The 16,541-nt window shown below is 41.6% G+C and overlaps 1 protein-coding gene across 2 annotated transcripts in view; it reads right to left on the bottom strand.

Annotated features, from left to right (window-relative positions):
* Cdk15 (cyclin dependent kinase 15) overlaps nt 1–16,541 on the bottom strand; it is a 103,115-nt gene that overhangs the window by 19,485 nt on the left and 67,089 nt on the right. For both annotated transcript variants that reach the window (XM_020159725.2, XM_074071427.1), the window contains one exon: nt 2,977–3,025. In XM_020159725.2, the coding sequence (XP_020015314.2) occupies nt 2,977–3,025 (49 nt within the window). The remainder of the gene's footprint in view (nt 1–2,976; nt 3,026–16,541) is intronic.

The raw sequence follows: 16,541 nt of genomic DNA, 5'->3' as shown, positions 1-16,541 counted from the left end.
GAAGAAATAGACAGGGCTTGCTTAATGTCAAATTCATGTAAGAAGGAGCAGATACAAAAATTGTAGTTTGTCTAATTTTTTGCATAAGATTTGCATAAGAAACATTCAGGTATCCAATTCCCATGACATAAAACTGTTTCTGCAATTAGGTTACTACTTCCCAATTCGTGAGTAATTGCTTCATGTACAAAATGGAGAAGAAATTTGGAAATCCCCATTCCTTGCAAACTTCCAGGCCAGTTAGGATGGAAAGAAACATGGAGGCAGGGACCTGTTCATTAGCTGTGGCTTGAAGGAGGGCTGGCAGGGTCTCCATCCAGGGTGCCCTGGCCAGGCTTTATCATTACATAGATTATCTACCAACCCATCACTGAACACACATAAAATATGGTTGTTCTTAGAGGACTTAGACAATGGGTTTTTTATTGTTGTTCGGTTTTTTCGCAGTACTGGGGCTTGAGCTCAGTCTCATGCTTGAAAGGCAGGCCCTCTACCGCTTGAGTTACTCCATCAACCCTTTATTGTATTGGGTATTTTCAAGATAGTGTATTGCAAACTATTTTCCTGGGCTGGCATCAAACCTTGATCCTCCTGATCTCTGCCTCCTGAGTAGCTAGGATTACAGGCATGAAACACCACTGAGAGAACAGCTTTAATTGATTAGCACTCCCTGGCTCTCAGTCTAAAAATCTCCCACTCCCACTGCTGCCATTGGCCTTCACAGTGCAGGATGAGGCTGATCACCACGAGCTCAACTGACTTCTTTGCTTTTTGTCCCCCTCACAGAAAGGGAAAAGGGCAGGGGTAGTGTGGAAACTTTTTAAAATGCTCTCAGTTTAAGGAAGATTCCCACAGTAAGAATTACCCAGCATTAGGAAGAAACAACTTTGGCGAAGCTAGCCTACAGTTTGCCAATCAGTCTGAAAAGTATGCTTAGGACCATGTTAAAGAGTCATCATCAAAATCCCAAGCAACGCCCAGAATCCATCCATAGGCCTGGGCACAGTTCCATTGTACCTCTATAGGAATCATTGAAAAGGCTGCAGATACCTCTGCTGCTCTTGCCTTATCACATCTGTAAACCTCATTCCACTGACAATCCATATAGACCTGTACCAGATGTATCCAGCTGTATTCTGGCTACACCCCTTACTTAGCTGGATGACCCTGGCCATGTTACTTAGTTTCTCTGAGCCTCAGTTTCCTCCTCCTTGACATGGGAATTCCATTTATAAGGACTGAATATAATAATAACTGCAGCACCCAACTAGGCACATAATGCATCTCCTCTTTGCAGAACCCTTCAGAGAGCCATAGAGCCAAGGATTTTCTCACGCAACAATCTAGGTCATCCCTGTCCAATAGAACGTTCCCTGATGCTCTGCCCAATATGGTAGCTGTGGTCAGTAACTGACTATTCAGTCTTAGTTAGGTGGCTAGTACAACTGAATAACTGAACTTTAAGTTAGAATAATTGAAATATCTCCATGTGGCTAGTGGCTACTATGTTAGCACATACCCAGACAATATGCCTTAGATGAGGATCTGAACAGAGAGAAGTCAGAAGGCTGAGCAAAGGCAAATAGATACTGCCAGGAGCAAGAGAATGGGCAAAAGTGGTATGTGCTGGGCAGTCAGAAATAAGCTAGAGTGATATTAAGAGAACTCCAGTTTTGCTGAGCCCCAGAAGGTAGGGCTGGGGGACCAGAGGGAGTGGCTGCTGGAAGCTGGTAGCACTACTGTGACAGTGGGCAGTTGCAGCAGCATAAGTATTAAGGTGCTTTGCGGGTTTGGAGTTACCATTTATTTTTCAAAGACAATAGTGAACCTAAAGAAAGAAAACTCAAATAGCTCTAGCTAGAGGTTATGGACCCTGACTATGCTGGCACAAGAGAGTTGGCACATCTTGAATGAAATGATAACAGAGGGGAAGTGGAAATGAGCCCAGGGCCTTGCTTGGGGTTTCTTGGTAACCTCTTTAACATGGTCTTAAGTACACACTCACTTTGCAGACTGATTGGCAAATTGTTGGGCAGCTTCTCTAAGTTTCAGGTTATATAGTACTTTTGAACATGTGGACATCAGCAAACTCAAGATCCTTTGGCAGTCCGTGGCTCTATGTTCCAACCTACTTCACTCTTTGTACCCCTGATATTCACTCTGTGAACAGTATTGAGCAATCAAGCAACATTTGGTCAGATTAAACAATTACACATTTTTAGGGAAGAACAATGTTCAAATGTTCACTCAGGATCTTGGCTGGGTGAGACTCTTCCTCTTCTCCCTACCTGTGAGAGGGTGTTTTTCTTTGACATTTGAGCCTGTTTCTTCTGTCTCTGATGTTTTCCTCACTGCCCTTTTTGCCTCCTCACTGAAGCAAAAAGAACAGAGCCTCAGCTAATTACTCTCAGATCAAATAATACTGGTTATTGTAATCGGTCATTGTCCGAAAACACTGAGTTCTTCTTAGGCCCGAGGTTGCCTGGCACAGCTTAGTTAGCTAACTATTCCCGGAATGTCTCTATTATCTGTTTTACTTTGCAAAAGAAACTAGGGATTTGTTGAAAGCTGGTAATAAAAGTCTGTCCTGGTCTGAGCCGAGACTGCCTTGAGAGGGCCTGGGAAAGCATGACCTCCATGAATCAAGTTCCCCTCCAATGGCCACTCAATGATGTTATTTGGTTTCTCTGTGTCAGAGAATAATAAACCCACTAGGTTTTCTTGCAGGCCAATACTCCCAGAGTTCTCAGGGCCCGGGGTATGGCTGAGGGGCACAAAACAACTTTAATGACCAAACTCACTGAAAGTAAAATGGTTCATAGAGAAAAACTAACACTCCTGGGGGCTGGCTCTCTCAGAGGCATCTTCCTCGGGCTCAGTAGACATCTTCCTCCATCTGGAGGCCCTGGGGGGCTGTGGCTCAGTAGATTGAGGCCTGGGGAAAATGTCTCTTCTCCAGCCCAATGTGGTGCTCACCTGTTCCAGACAATCTGAAGACTTGCAGGCTTAGGCAGCAGGAACCATTCTGGAAAGCATGCAGAGAAACATAAAAAACAAAATGACCCTCCAATCTGTTGCCAAAAATATTATTAAAAGTCTTAATGCTCCTCTTGGCTTGGGATATAAAAGAGGATACCACTTTTGGTTAGTTTTACTAATGATTTTTTTTTATTTTTGTGGTATTGGGGTTTGAACTTAGGGCCTTCACCTCGAGCCACTCTACCAGCCTTTTTTTTGTGAAGGGTTTTTTCAAATTAGGGTGTCTTGAACTATTTGCCCAGGCTGACATCGAACCTCGATCCTCATGATCTCTGCCTCTTGAGTAGCTAGTATTAAAGGCATGAGCCACTGGCTCCTGGATTACTAGTGATTCTGAAGGTCTTTTCTCATTCTAAATTTTTATGATTCAGTGGAGGGTCACTATTATGAGCTGAATTGTGTGTTCCCCAAAAATCATATGTTGACATCCTAACAATAAGTCCCTAAGAATTTGATCTTCTTTAGAAACAAGGTCAGGGTACATATAACTAGTTAAGATGAAGTTATTAGGGTGGACTCTAGTACAATTCAACTCCATCCTCCTAACAAGGAAATATTTGGATCCAGAGATAGACATGTGTCAGAGAAGACAAAGTGAAGAGAGAGACACAGGGAAAAGACAGCCATCTATAAGCCATGAGAGAGTCCTGGCAAAAAAATCAAAAGAAACCTTCTCACTTTGCAGAGCTTGCGATTCATTTGGGAGAACAAAGTACACACACATGAAAAGTTGTGTAACGGATGATGGGGCAACATCTCCAGGACTCCAAAGTGGTTGGTGATGTGGCTCAAGCATCTGCCTAGCAAACGTAGGGCCCTGAGTTCAAACTCTAGTGCCACACACAAAAAAAAGGTAAAAAGCAAAGTGGGCTAATTTTATGTGCCACTTATGGTAAACAGAAGTGGATACCAGCTTGAATAATCCAAAATGTACTATCATAAAAACTAATTTTATTTGGAGTATTCTGTAACATTTATATTTGGACATATGTGTTTACACTATTTTTGGTATTGACAGTGTCAACTCAAACTAAAATCATGTTGAAAGGAAATTTTTTCATTCAAGAAATAGTCACTGACTGTCAGGTATGGTGATACGTGCCTTTAATCCCAGCATTCAGGAGGCTGAGGCAGAAATCTTCAGTTCTAGGCTAACCTGAACTTCATAGCAAGATCCTGTCTCAGAAAAACAAACAAAAACAATGCCTCTCCTCCCCAGGAAAAAAAGAAATAGTAACTGAATGTCTGTGTAAGGGCCATAAGAGAAGCTGTGGAGGACAACAGCTGATGCTGCTTAGCAAGCTCGCTCGTGCTCTCTCTCTCTCTCTCTCTCTTTCTCTCTCTGAGACAGGGCCTTACTATGTACCCTAGTCTGGATTCAAACTCTCCTGCTGCCTTAGTCTCTCAAGTGCTGGGATTACAGGAGTGTATCATGAGGCCCAGCTTAAATTCACTGCATTTCTCATACAAATGAAAGAAAGAATATCTCAACTCTTATTTAAAATGACATTTCTGACATTTGATTTTTCTTAAGCCTGAATGTAATTGTTTTTGCTCTAAAAATCACTTCTTCCAGGTTCTAAAAGAATGGAGTAAACTAAGAATTTAATCATAGTTAGGCAAAAAATCATTTTGATAATACTGCCATATTCATGCTGGTTTGTGCACAGAAAGATCTAGAAGAGTATTTGCTAGATAGTAGCTGTGATTAGAGGGGCTTAACTTTTGTACTTCTATGCCCGTTTTCTCAAAACAACTTTTTTTTTGGCAGTAATGGGGATTGAACCCTGGACTTCCCAATGCTAGGCAATCCCTCTACCTCTTAAGCAATGCCCCCAGCTCAAAAGCAGCTTTTAATAAAAAGCATATACAGTTGGCCTTCTGTATCTGCAGGTTCTCTTATCCACGTTCTCCACCCAAGAATTCAACCAATCATGAATTGAAAAAAATTTTTTTTAATTACTGGGGCAATTGTTGTAAACACTTACAGACTTTTTCCCTTGTCGTTGTCTAAACAAAGTACTATAACTATTCACACAGTATTCATTTTGTATTAGGTACTGAAAGTCACATAGAGATCACTGAAAGTATAAGGGGTGTGTGTGCAGAGGTCGTGTCACACATGACCCCCTTTTATACAAGGTGCTTGAACATCTGCAGATTTCGGTATCTGAGGGGTCTTAGAACCAATTTCCTGTGGATGCTGAGAGATGACACTGTGATTTTGTAATTTCAAAGTAATTCAGAATGGCAAAGTACACTATTGTATGCCCATATGGAAATGTTAGGACGAAACCCTTTACTATGTACAGCAATAAAACATGTTTTTTACAAAATTCAGTTATAACTTTGAATTCCTAGTACTAAGAACTGAAAGGTGAGAGGAATGATCAAAGGAAGTGGTTTGAGCTGAATTCCAAGGTCAGATGCAATCCAATGTGGTCACTTTGCTGGCAGTTTACGATCCCAGGTGGGCACTGAGGGAAGAAGACAAGAAGAGCATCTGGCATTTGTTTAGTGTGTTTACCTACAAGCCACTTTCTGTTGCCTATTTACAGTTCTTCCTTGGCCAAACAAATAAAAGTATTTCTTCATTCAGCCCCAACCCCATCCCCAACCAACATCATGAAATCCATTCCAATCTCCTCCAAATGGCTTCCATTGTCTGTTTTCCCTTCTTAGAGCTCTGTTTTGGACTCAGCACTGCTACCCTATTTCTAGCTTTAGTGTTCGTGTTGGGAGTATGCTGAATTAGGCTGAATATGCCTGCTGTTTCAGTTTTGCTAAGATGTTAAGCAAGATACTTTAGCCATGACGACCCTGCATTTCCTTAACCAAGCTGCAGGTCATATTCGCCTTGCACGGACACTGAAGCAATTCAGTGAGATGATGTCTGTACAGTGCCTGCTTTGGAGCACTAGACAAAACAAATCCCATTTGCCTTTCCCTCCTCAGTCTCTTTCTTTGAAAAGTGGTGGGTAAACAATATGTGGCAAGCACTTGCACCTTGGATCCAGATTGGCTAAGCCACCTACCAGTATGTGACTGAAGCTATGGGTTAACCTCCTTGGGCCTCAGTTTTACCATCTGCAGAAAGGGGATAGTTACAGCATCTACTGCACAGGGTCATGAGAAATGGGCAGCAAGTGCAACGGGAGACATTGCCCACTTTCTTTTTTCTGCTTCGTTCTCTTGTCTGATGTGCCTTGCTTCTCTTGCTCCTCTCGCTCCTCTCAGGTATTTCTGCTTTATTGTTCTCCTTGGAAACTTTCTATAATTGTTTCCTTCTACCATAATTCTAACTTGTTCTAAATTCCAGTTCTAATAGGCTTGGCTTGATTTCTTTTGAGTCCTCAGTGTGAGTCACAGATGGGTTAGGCTCATGAGCACAAAGCCAGGCTCAAATCTTTTTGTTATTTAGGAGCTCTGGGACTTTGGGGAAAATTGCTTAACCTCTCTTATTAAGTAACTGAAAAAGTTTCCAAATCTTGAAAATGGGAGTCATTTTCCAGTTGCTGGAAGGATCAGATAAGATTAAACACTTGGCATGTTGTAGGGGCTCCAAAATACTAGTCCCGTTCCCTTATCTTCTCTTCCGTTTGCTCTTACCCCCTGTTTTGGAGAGGTAGCATGGTTCCCAAGCAGAGCTGCCCATGAGCTCACCTGCAGAGTTTTAAAAAGAAGGTTGCCCTGGCTCCACCCCCCAGAGAGTCTGATTTAACTGGTCTGGGAGGGCTGTTGTTACATTATTAATGGCCTCCAGATGGCTAAGACAGAGGACTGCTTGGCTAGCCAAGAGGGCAGGGTCTAGCACTCAACAGCAACTCGACCTGCTTCCTTTGTGACAACTCAAGTGAGGCTATTGTAAGAATTCCATTCATAAATACATATATATCTATAAATTGCAGAACAGAGTGTCTGAATCACACTCAGTATGTTGCTCTAGGATGTGAAAAAGGAGACAAGGGAGAAATCAGCTCTCATAAATACTATCCAAAAAGATTGGGTAGAACCCCAGAACCCCAGGAGTGACATTTTTAACGGGAGGTCCAGGCATCTCAGCTACATTTGCTCAGACAGAGCTATTGATGTGACCAGGGCCAGTCGGGTGCTGTTAGGAAGCTGAGCCAAAACCCAAAGCTGAATTTGCGGCCCACCCTCCCAGTCTCGTGCAGACAACCAGCCGCTGAATGACCTTGCCTCTCGTCCATTGATTTTTCCCAGTAGTTAGGCTGCGAGCAATCAATGACAGAGTGATCCACAGACAGGCATTTTACACAGCACTGTTTCAAGGGGGAGTCTGTTTCTCTAGCTTCAATAGCCCCCAAAAATAATGGGTCTGGAGGTAGCTTGTTTCCCTTCTCCTTCCAAAGATGATAGTAAATCATTAGGCCAGATTTTCCTCCATCTCCTCCCTCTGCTGTTCTCTTTAAAAGAGTTCTCATTTGTGCAGGAAAAGCAAAGCGAGCAGAAGAAAGAAACTAAAAAAGCAACACATTTAAATTTCCAGACTAAATGGAGTAAAGTTAAAATGAGGGCAGAACTCTTGCTGCCACAGTAAAAGATAGTCCATTTTTCATGAACATTTAAGAAACCTCAAATATGGGAATCTTAGTCAATAGAGATTTGTTGGTTGATTGATTGATAAAACATCACCTGGTCCTTCTGAGTCTCAGCTCAGGGCAAAACATTTTCTAGTTACTATGGTCTTGCCGCAACTGCCCTAAGGTTATCTTATAACGTGGTCTACTGAAGTTCACCTCTGGAACTTCCTGAACACAACGCATTCTTGAGATACCCTATATTTATATAGTTGATAATGTTGCTAGCCTTATTTTGCTATCTAAAGCAGTAACTTTAAAAGCACACTGCAAAACTCTGTAGCTCTTTTCCTCCTACCTGTGCCTCACCCCCATCCCAGCCTCCCCTCCTGTCCTCACAGCTGCTGGCTTCACTCTCCCTCATAAGCTGGAGTTGGCTGGGAGCTTCCTTAGTCTTTGGTCCAGGAATCACCGTTTCAGGACTCTGAAAGCCAGTGTTCTCACAGACAGGGCTCCACTGCCCTAGTGGAGACATCTTATTTATCTTTTATACTCAGACTACTGCCACATGGCTTCTGGTCTCACCTACCACCAATACAATTCTTCATATAATCTTTCAAGCAATTTTTTTTCTTTTTTTTTTTTTTTTTCCATTTTTCTTTTATTATTCATATGTGCATACAAGGCTTGGTTTATTTCTCCCCCCGCAATTTTTTTTCTAAAAGTTAAATCCTGCCATATTACTTCCCTGATAAACCTCATCTGATGCCTTCTCTCTTTGCTTGTAGGTCAACATCCAAACTCTTGGGATGATTACCAGGTACTTCCCAATCTCCCAGTTTCATCTCCAGAGATGACCCTGCATCAAGCCAACATTCTAACTGCCCTATGCAATGGCCTGATTGGTTTACTATTAAATATACCTGCTTTCCTCTTCTTCTGTATCTAGTCTCTTTGGGACATCCTTCCAACAAAAGCCAAGTTGCCTTTTTCCAGTTCCCTTTCTCTGGACATTGTGGGGGGCTCATTGTCTCTTTTTCTCAAAACTGGTCCCAAGTTCCCTAAACTAAGAGAGCCTTCCTACCATGTTCCATGTTCACCACAGGGGCTGGTGAAGTGGCTCAAATGGTAAAGTGCCTGTCTAGCAAGTGCAAGGCTTTGCTCTGTGGTACAAACAAACAAACAAACAAAAAAACCCAAAAAACCCCCACAGGACCCCACAGTACTGCTGTGATATACTTACTTTCCATATTGTGTGATTGATTTATTTCTCCCTCTATCTAGACTATGTTGGTTGAAATATATTTCTTTTTTGTTCTTCCAGCCCTAGTACCTAACATTAGTAAATATTTGCTAAATGCATGAGAGAAGTTGATGCTTAGATAAAAAATAAAAATGAGATAAAATTTACTATATTGTACTCTTAAAATATAAAAGTAACTCAAGAGAGTCCACTTGTGCATCTAGTCTTGTAGAGATGATGGTAGGGTACTAGCGCTGAAAGGTGGGCAAGAGCCTCGGTTTTGAGCTATTTCATGACCTTTGGCGTTTTTAAAAAAGTTTTTTTAAGACCCTTTCCTCCTGGAATTGGAAAAGACCATCACAGGATTTTACTTTATTTTTATTTTTAACATTTAATTTTAATTGATAAATAAAAAAAATATATAGGCAGGGTTTCATATTAAAAGGAACTATTGTACCTGCTTTTTTTTTTTTTTTTTTGGTACTGGGGCTTGAACTCAGGGCCACCACCCTGTTATTGGTGCAGGGTTATTTTTGAGATAAGTTCTCACAAACTATTTGCCCAGGCTGGCTTTGAACCACGATCCTCCTGAGAAGCTAGGATTCCAGGCGTGAGCCACCAGCGCCTGGCTTTATCTGCTTTCACTAGCACTTTTTTCTAATCTTAATTACTCTAAGATCATCTACTCCCCCTCCATAAAAACTAATAATTGCCACCAAATAAATTAAAGATGAGAAAACTAAAAATAAGTGTGGAAACTAGAAGAAACTGTTAATGAAGATCAAAGTGGGCTGTGTATCTAAATTAATTTCACTGACTGATGCAGGGGATGGGTTAATAAAGATGTTAATAAGAACTCCCCAGGAGCTTTCGGCAGAGCTCCAGAAGTGACACAGTAATGAGCCCAATCGTGGTTCATAGATTCCGTGATCACTGGTGACTTCATTAGCTATAGCAAGGGAGGGCTGCTGCAGTTCCAGGGTAGGGACTGCACACGTGTTACATTCCACATTACATACTTAAAAATAAAGTCTGGGTGGAAAGACATAATCATTCAGAAATGGGCTTGGAAAAGTGTCATTAGTTGATCGCCAGCACAGGGCATTATTTCAATGATCAAATCGTTACATTTGTCATTTGATAGTTAAGGTGATGGGGAGTTATGGGCAGTTCCTTGGGGTCCAATGTCTGGATAGTCTGGGTCACTTCCTTACTGGATGGATGATCCTCAGCAAGACAGACCTCTCAAAGCCTCATCTATCATTTGAAAAGCATGGATGCTAACCTTGCTCCTATTTGAAAAGATGGTTGTGAATCAAAGTAAAATGTTGTATGTAAAGTACCTTTTAGAGTTAGTGCTCAATGAATAGTAATATTACCCAGTAATAAGGTGAATAATAACATATGTTCTTTCTTAGCAAAGCAAACAGAACAAGAATTATTAGAGTCCTAGAGGGTACACTGGAACTTGAACCCAGGTTCTCTAACTCCTAGTCATTGATTTCACTTCACAAATATCTCCTGACCACCTATTACATGCCAGGTAGCATCAAGTGCAAGATACCAGAAGTACTAGAAGTGGTCAGGTCTGGTTTATGGAAAATTCTAGCACTCTTTCCACTCTACCACATTTGGGTGAAATGAACAACGATGGCATTAATGTGGCTGTGAGTTAGTCGCTCTTACTGGAAATGCATTATGTGCAGATAGAACGAGGGTTCTTGCAGGAAAGGGCACTGGGGCGTAGAGTGGGCAGGCATCTCACAGCAATGTAGGCATGGGGAGAAGAAGGGCCCCTCTCAGACAGGGACAGTCTTAACAGACACTGTGACTTAGGTGAGTGTTTGAAAACTGAGAGTAAACTCTTACAGTGTAGGAATCCAGGCAAATTTTAGGCCCAAGCAAGTAAACAAAACCCAAAAGTCAATTCTGGTGCCACAAGGTGTGCCTGACATCTAGAAAGAGCTGAAGGTTTCTAAGGAGATAAATCTAAAGAAACAGAGGCAGCATCATTTTTACACACCTGTCACTGAGCAGCTGAACTTCGCACTGTAACAAAATGGGGGTTCACGGACCACCTACTAAAAGCTAGGTACCATGGCACATGCAGTTCGGTAATTTCATTGATTTTTCAATAATTTCATTGAGACAGGGACAAACATGATTAATGGAAAGGGACCAGGGTTAAGAAGCTTCTGTTTCCTCATCATACAATCGTGCTATTTCTTCCAGCATTGACCTTGGTGGGCAGTAGTAGTTTAGCAGTTATGTACATTAGCAATATACATATGCATATTGCTATCTTGTACAGTATGTATGCATATTGTTATGTATACATACAATTAGGTATATTGCCTGTTACATAGGAAACACTTCTTTTTCTTTCTTTCTTTCTTTTTTTTTGTGGTACTGGGGATTGAACCCAGGGCCTCATAGCAAGTTCTGTACTACTTGAGCCAGGCACTAACCCTTTTATTTTGTACCTTTGTATTTTGAGATAGGTCATTAACTTTGCCCAGACTGGCCTTGTACTTGTGGTTCTTCCACCTCTGCACTTTGAGTAATTGGAATTACAGGTATGCACCACCAAGCTGGGTCTGGAGCACTTTTAAATGAGAGGATGTCTCCCATTTTGTAGATTAGAGAACTGGAAATAAGAAAGTTCCTCAGGTTCCCCAGACAGTAAAAGGGACTTGCCATTCTATACAAGAGTTCATGCCCCTAGTTGATGACTCTCTTACCAATATCTTTCCTCTGAGTTAATCTACGAAATAACTTCCTCCGTTAACAGCTCATGTGACCCAGTGGATGCCAAAGCAGACACAATTTTAGGCTGTGTCACAGCAAATAGAGAGACTTGCTCAGAACTCTCTGAGCCCAAAGCTCTTTAGCATCCCAGTGGAAACATGGCTTATTTTAGATTTTAATCTTCATTGTCTCATCGTGGTATCAGATGCAGCAAAGCTCTCACACTGGATTTAAAGTCAGTGAGACATCACTAGAGTGAGGCTCCACTGTGAATAAATAGATTGCCACTGACGTCAGTGTTCCATTCCCTGCTATTTCTTGCTACCACCTGGTGGCCAAAAGTTGAAAAAGCAAGCATATGAAAACCAACTAAGCATGGATAGGATCCATAGGCCCTCTGGTCCTAGGAGAGACTTTTTGTACAGCTTTCTAGCCTTTTGATTTCCACTGAGTTCTCCAGTGGAAAAACTTCCTTTAAGGTGTTCTTTCCCAGGACTGAAAGGACCAGGACAATCCAGGTGCTTCCCTGCGGCTGAGCTCATGCCACAAATCAGGCATGATTTTCAGCAGATACCGCTTTAAACTTCGAAGGCCTCTGTGGACTCTGCTCTCTTCCTATGGGAACAGACATCAAAGAGCCAGGACAAAAATGCTTTGCACGCACGTCAGGAACTAATTGCCAATTGGCAATGCATTGACTAATGTCATGCACTGTTATTTCTAAATCCTTGCCTGTCCTTGACCCCCAGTATCTCCATGTAAACTTGGAACCATTAGTGGAGAAGGATAAAGTCTTCTGGTGCCTCAAATGGAATTGAGAGGGATTTAAACTCAGTGCTTTTGAGTGTGGTGAAATGAACTCAGCAGTACATTAATGCTAGGATTTGAGCTCACGCAGCATGAGCGCTTTCAAAAACCGTGTTTAAGGAAGCAAACAGAGCTACGACAGACCCTTTCAGGGAAGCAAAAGGAGTTGGATAAAACAGTCATTGACACATTAAAAACCACAACTGGGCTGCAATCATGTGGGCAGGAAAAAAAAAAGTTTCTCTTTATCACAGGATCTTTGCATTAATGAGATGGTGACTGGACAACATCCAGAGGAATAGGCCTCCGTTTACTTTAGCTGAGACATGTCTAAATATTTAGTTGATTCTCTGAAAGGCCCTACACGATTCTGTAGCAAACAGGTCTCGACGGTGTGATCTTATCGGCTCTCTATTGCCCTTGGAAAAAATTTATTTAAAGGAAATTATAGAAAAGAAAAATCAGAAAACATTGTAAACAAAAGTACAAAAGTTTAAAATTGTTCTATGTTTTATTGTCTTTGGGAGTTGGTTCTTATCTTGAATCTAGCTGGTTCTCTACTTCTTATAACAAACTTTATTTCCTTCTTTTCCAAAGATGAAACCCACACTGTCTGGTTGGGCATGTCCTCTGTCTAGTCTGCCCCAAAGTCCCTGAGTGCATTTTCTTGGGAGTAGGAGGGGGAGCTAAGGAAGGCTGAAGGAACTTTGTAAAAATGTCCACTGGGAGCTGGTGTTTAAATTCACACTGCTGTCTGTATTAGCAGATTGTAGCCAAGATGAACATCTGACTTGCTCTAAGCTTTTGTGCCACAAACCCAGAACACTCCAGATAGGCCACCAATTGTGGCTTTAATCTTTTCAGTCTTTCTGATAGTAGAATCCCCTCCAGCAAGTGGTCTTTCTTATCACTCCTAGGGACTCTGATGATGGCTCACCAAAATTTCTCCCCTCCCCCACTACAGCAGGCTAGCCCAGCCCCAGTTCCCCGCCAATTTGATTAATGCGTCTTGGCTAATTGTGTGAAAGATGGCAGCCCTTTAGCAAGTGTGACCAGTTTATTGTTCAGCCAATCACAGGCACCTCAGTTAGCATGTGAAAAGGGGGTGTGTTGCGGGGGGGGGGGGGCGGCGGGTTGGGGGGGTGAGTGTTCTGGCGGCTAAGTCAAAGGAGGAGTGTTTTGGGGGGTCAGAGAGCAACACCCACTTCTTTGAGGGGATGTTACTATGCTCTACTAAACCTGTAAACCTCATACTCAAAGCACTTTTTTCCTCCTCCCTCTTTTTTCAAGATCGTTTTTTTCCCATGGTGCAAGCAAGCAACACACCGGCTACTCTGCAGATGGAGTTCACGTTCCAGGGTTTTTAATATTTCACTTTTATATTTCTGTTAGAGAATGATCCTGCTGAGAGTCTGGGAATGTGGGCTCGTCAGAACCCCCTCACTGACACTTGGATATACTGCTCTGAAAGCTATCCCAGGAGAAAAGATTAAACAACAACAAAAAAAAAAAGCCTAGTTTTCAAAGCTACTTCTCAATCTGCCCACATCAAAATAAGACAACTGGCCCTTTGAAGTGGAGGACACAGAGTTTTCAGACAGCTTGCTTAAAGTGGGGAGCAAGGGAAAAGGAAAGAAAGGAAGGAAGGAAGACGGAAGGAGACAGTCTCTAAAATGATACTGTCCCAGATTTAATCATGCACAAAGTCTGCATTGATGGTAGAAAGCCTACAGCCCTGCTCATCAGAGCCCCAAGAAAACTGGTAACTCAGCACAGAAACCTTACAGCTGAGTCAGCACCAAGGGATTTTTTAAAACCTGTGCAAACAGGAACCGTGAGTCCTCCAAGACAGAATCCAGATAAGGCAGAGCAGATGTGGTGGACTATGGATGGTTCTCCCCTTTCAGAGCCATGGCGCTCCTTCAAAATTGTACTGGCTGAAGAATATGTAAAGAACTAAACTCAACTGCACGAAATAAATAATTCAACTAGAAAATAGACTAACAAGCAGGATAGACATTTCTCTAAAGACATACAAATGGTCAACAAGTGCCTAAAAAGCACTCCTCACCAGTCTTCAGAGAAATGCAGATCAAAACCATGAACCATCACCTAACTCCAGGTAGATGGCTATTGTAAAAAAAGACAAAAAATACCAAATGCTGGCAAAGATGAGAAGAAAGAGGAAATCTGATATACTATTAGTGGAAATGTAAATTACATGGCCATTATGGAAAACAGTATGGAAGTTCTTTAGAAAACTAGAAATAGAATTATCCTATGAAGCCACAATCCCACACCTGGGTATGGAGAGAAAGGAAATGAAATAAGCATATCATGTAGACCCATGCCCTTGCATGTTTATCCACAGTAACTAAGACCTGGAATCAACCCAGGTATCCATTGACAGAAGAATAGATAGAGCAAATGTGGTATATAAAATATGTATTAGAATACTCACACAGAGTGAAAGCTATAAGAAATGAAATTCTGTCACCTGTAGCAATGTGGATAGAACTGGAGGACATTATGTTAAGTAAAGTAAGTCAGAAACAGAAAGACAAATATCATATGTTCTCACTGATACGTGGAAGCTAAAAGATTGATGTGGGGCTGGAGGCGTGGCTCAAGTGGTACAGTGCCTGCCTAACAAGTGCGAAGCCCAGGTTCAAACCCCGGTACCACACATATACATGCACACAAAGTTGATCTGATTCTGTGTATGGTTTTACTTTTAGACTCTCACAGCATTACTTTAGGTTTTTAAATTTTGAAACATACATACAGAACATTATTTTTTAAAGTGGCTTATTAAGGTACAAATTCTATCACTAGTATTTTTTTAACATTATGCAGAAAGAGAACCAAATAGATTACCTACCCCCATATTTTGTATACCAAAAATACTGTTTCTATGGATATTTTTGTATGAAAAAGTAATATGAATCTTTATAAATACTGTTTCTAACATGATTCTATAGTTGTAAATTAATTTACAATGTAAACCAGGGCAGCAAGGACATTTTTTCCCCCAAGAAAGTACTCTCCATGCTGATAAAAGTCACATGAAATAAACTTTAAGAGAGATAACAGAAAGAATGGATCTTATAGAAGTGGACAACAGAGCAGAGGTTAGGAGGTAGAAGATGGTTAACAGGTACAGGAGAGCAGTTAAATGGGAGGAATAATCTCTAATGTTCTATAGCACAGTAGGGTAACTCCAGTTGAGCAATTAATTAAATATTTCAAAATAACTACGAGAGTGCTGGGATGTAGCTCAGTGGAAGAGCACTTGTCTTGTATGCATGAGACCCAGGGTTCAATCCCCAGCACCACAAAAGCAACAAGATAGCTAATGGAGAGGGTTTTCAATGTTCTTAGCACAAATGGCATGCCAGTTGTCTGACTTGATCATTACACATTGAGTACATGTACTGAAATGTCCCTTGTTTCCCCTAAATAAGCACAACTATTATGTGTTAATTAAAGATAAAAATATATTTTAAAAAATTGTACTGGCTGAATTCAAAGTTTGGGGGCTTTATTACTACTTCTTGAAATGAAAAGGACCAGTATGGAAATCTTGTCCAGGATAGTGTTAGCACAGTTCTCCTCTGCGACATTTTTCTGGCTCCTATCTCCTCTTCGCTTCCCCTTAAATTATTCAGTTTAAGTACACGGAAGCAGCAGTAACTCAGGCACGGGGGTAGGAGGGGGTGGCTCAAAAGAAACTTACTGAGTCATACAGGGGATGTTCCTGGAAGACAGATCTTTCTTTTGAACTCAGGGCCTCTACCACTTAAGCTACACCCTCAACCTGTGGAACACAGATCTTGTTGACCCTTTTAAGACATAGTCCTGATGACTGAGCTTTTAGTATAGCACTCACCCCAAGCTCTTAGATTTATAAAGGCAGGGACAGCCATCTTGACTGTGGCTAAGGTTATAATTCCCTTCCTTCCATAAGCTCAGCCTGGCCTGGCCTACAGCCACAGGCTTCCCAAGCAGTCTTTACTAATGAAAAAGGTTGGAGCTTTACTACTACTTCTTGGAATGAAAATGTCATGTGCCTTAGTAACAAGGAGAACTGGTGAAAGAGTGTGGATGAATGAATCCAAATCTATGCTCTACAGATCCAAGAATCCACCACATCCATCCATGCA

Source organism: Castor canadensis, chromosome 4, assembly GCF_047511655.1.
Source record: "Castor canadensis chromosome 4, mCasCan1.hap1v2, whole genome shotgun sequence".
Taxonomy (NCBI): Eukaryota; Metazoa; Chordata; class Mammalia; order Rodentia; family Castoridae; genus Castor; species Castor canadensis.
This window is presented reverse-complemented; position numbering and strand designations above follow the sequence as displayed.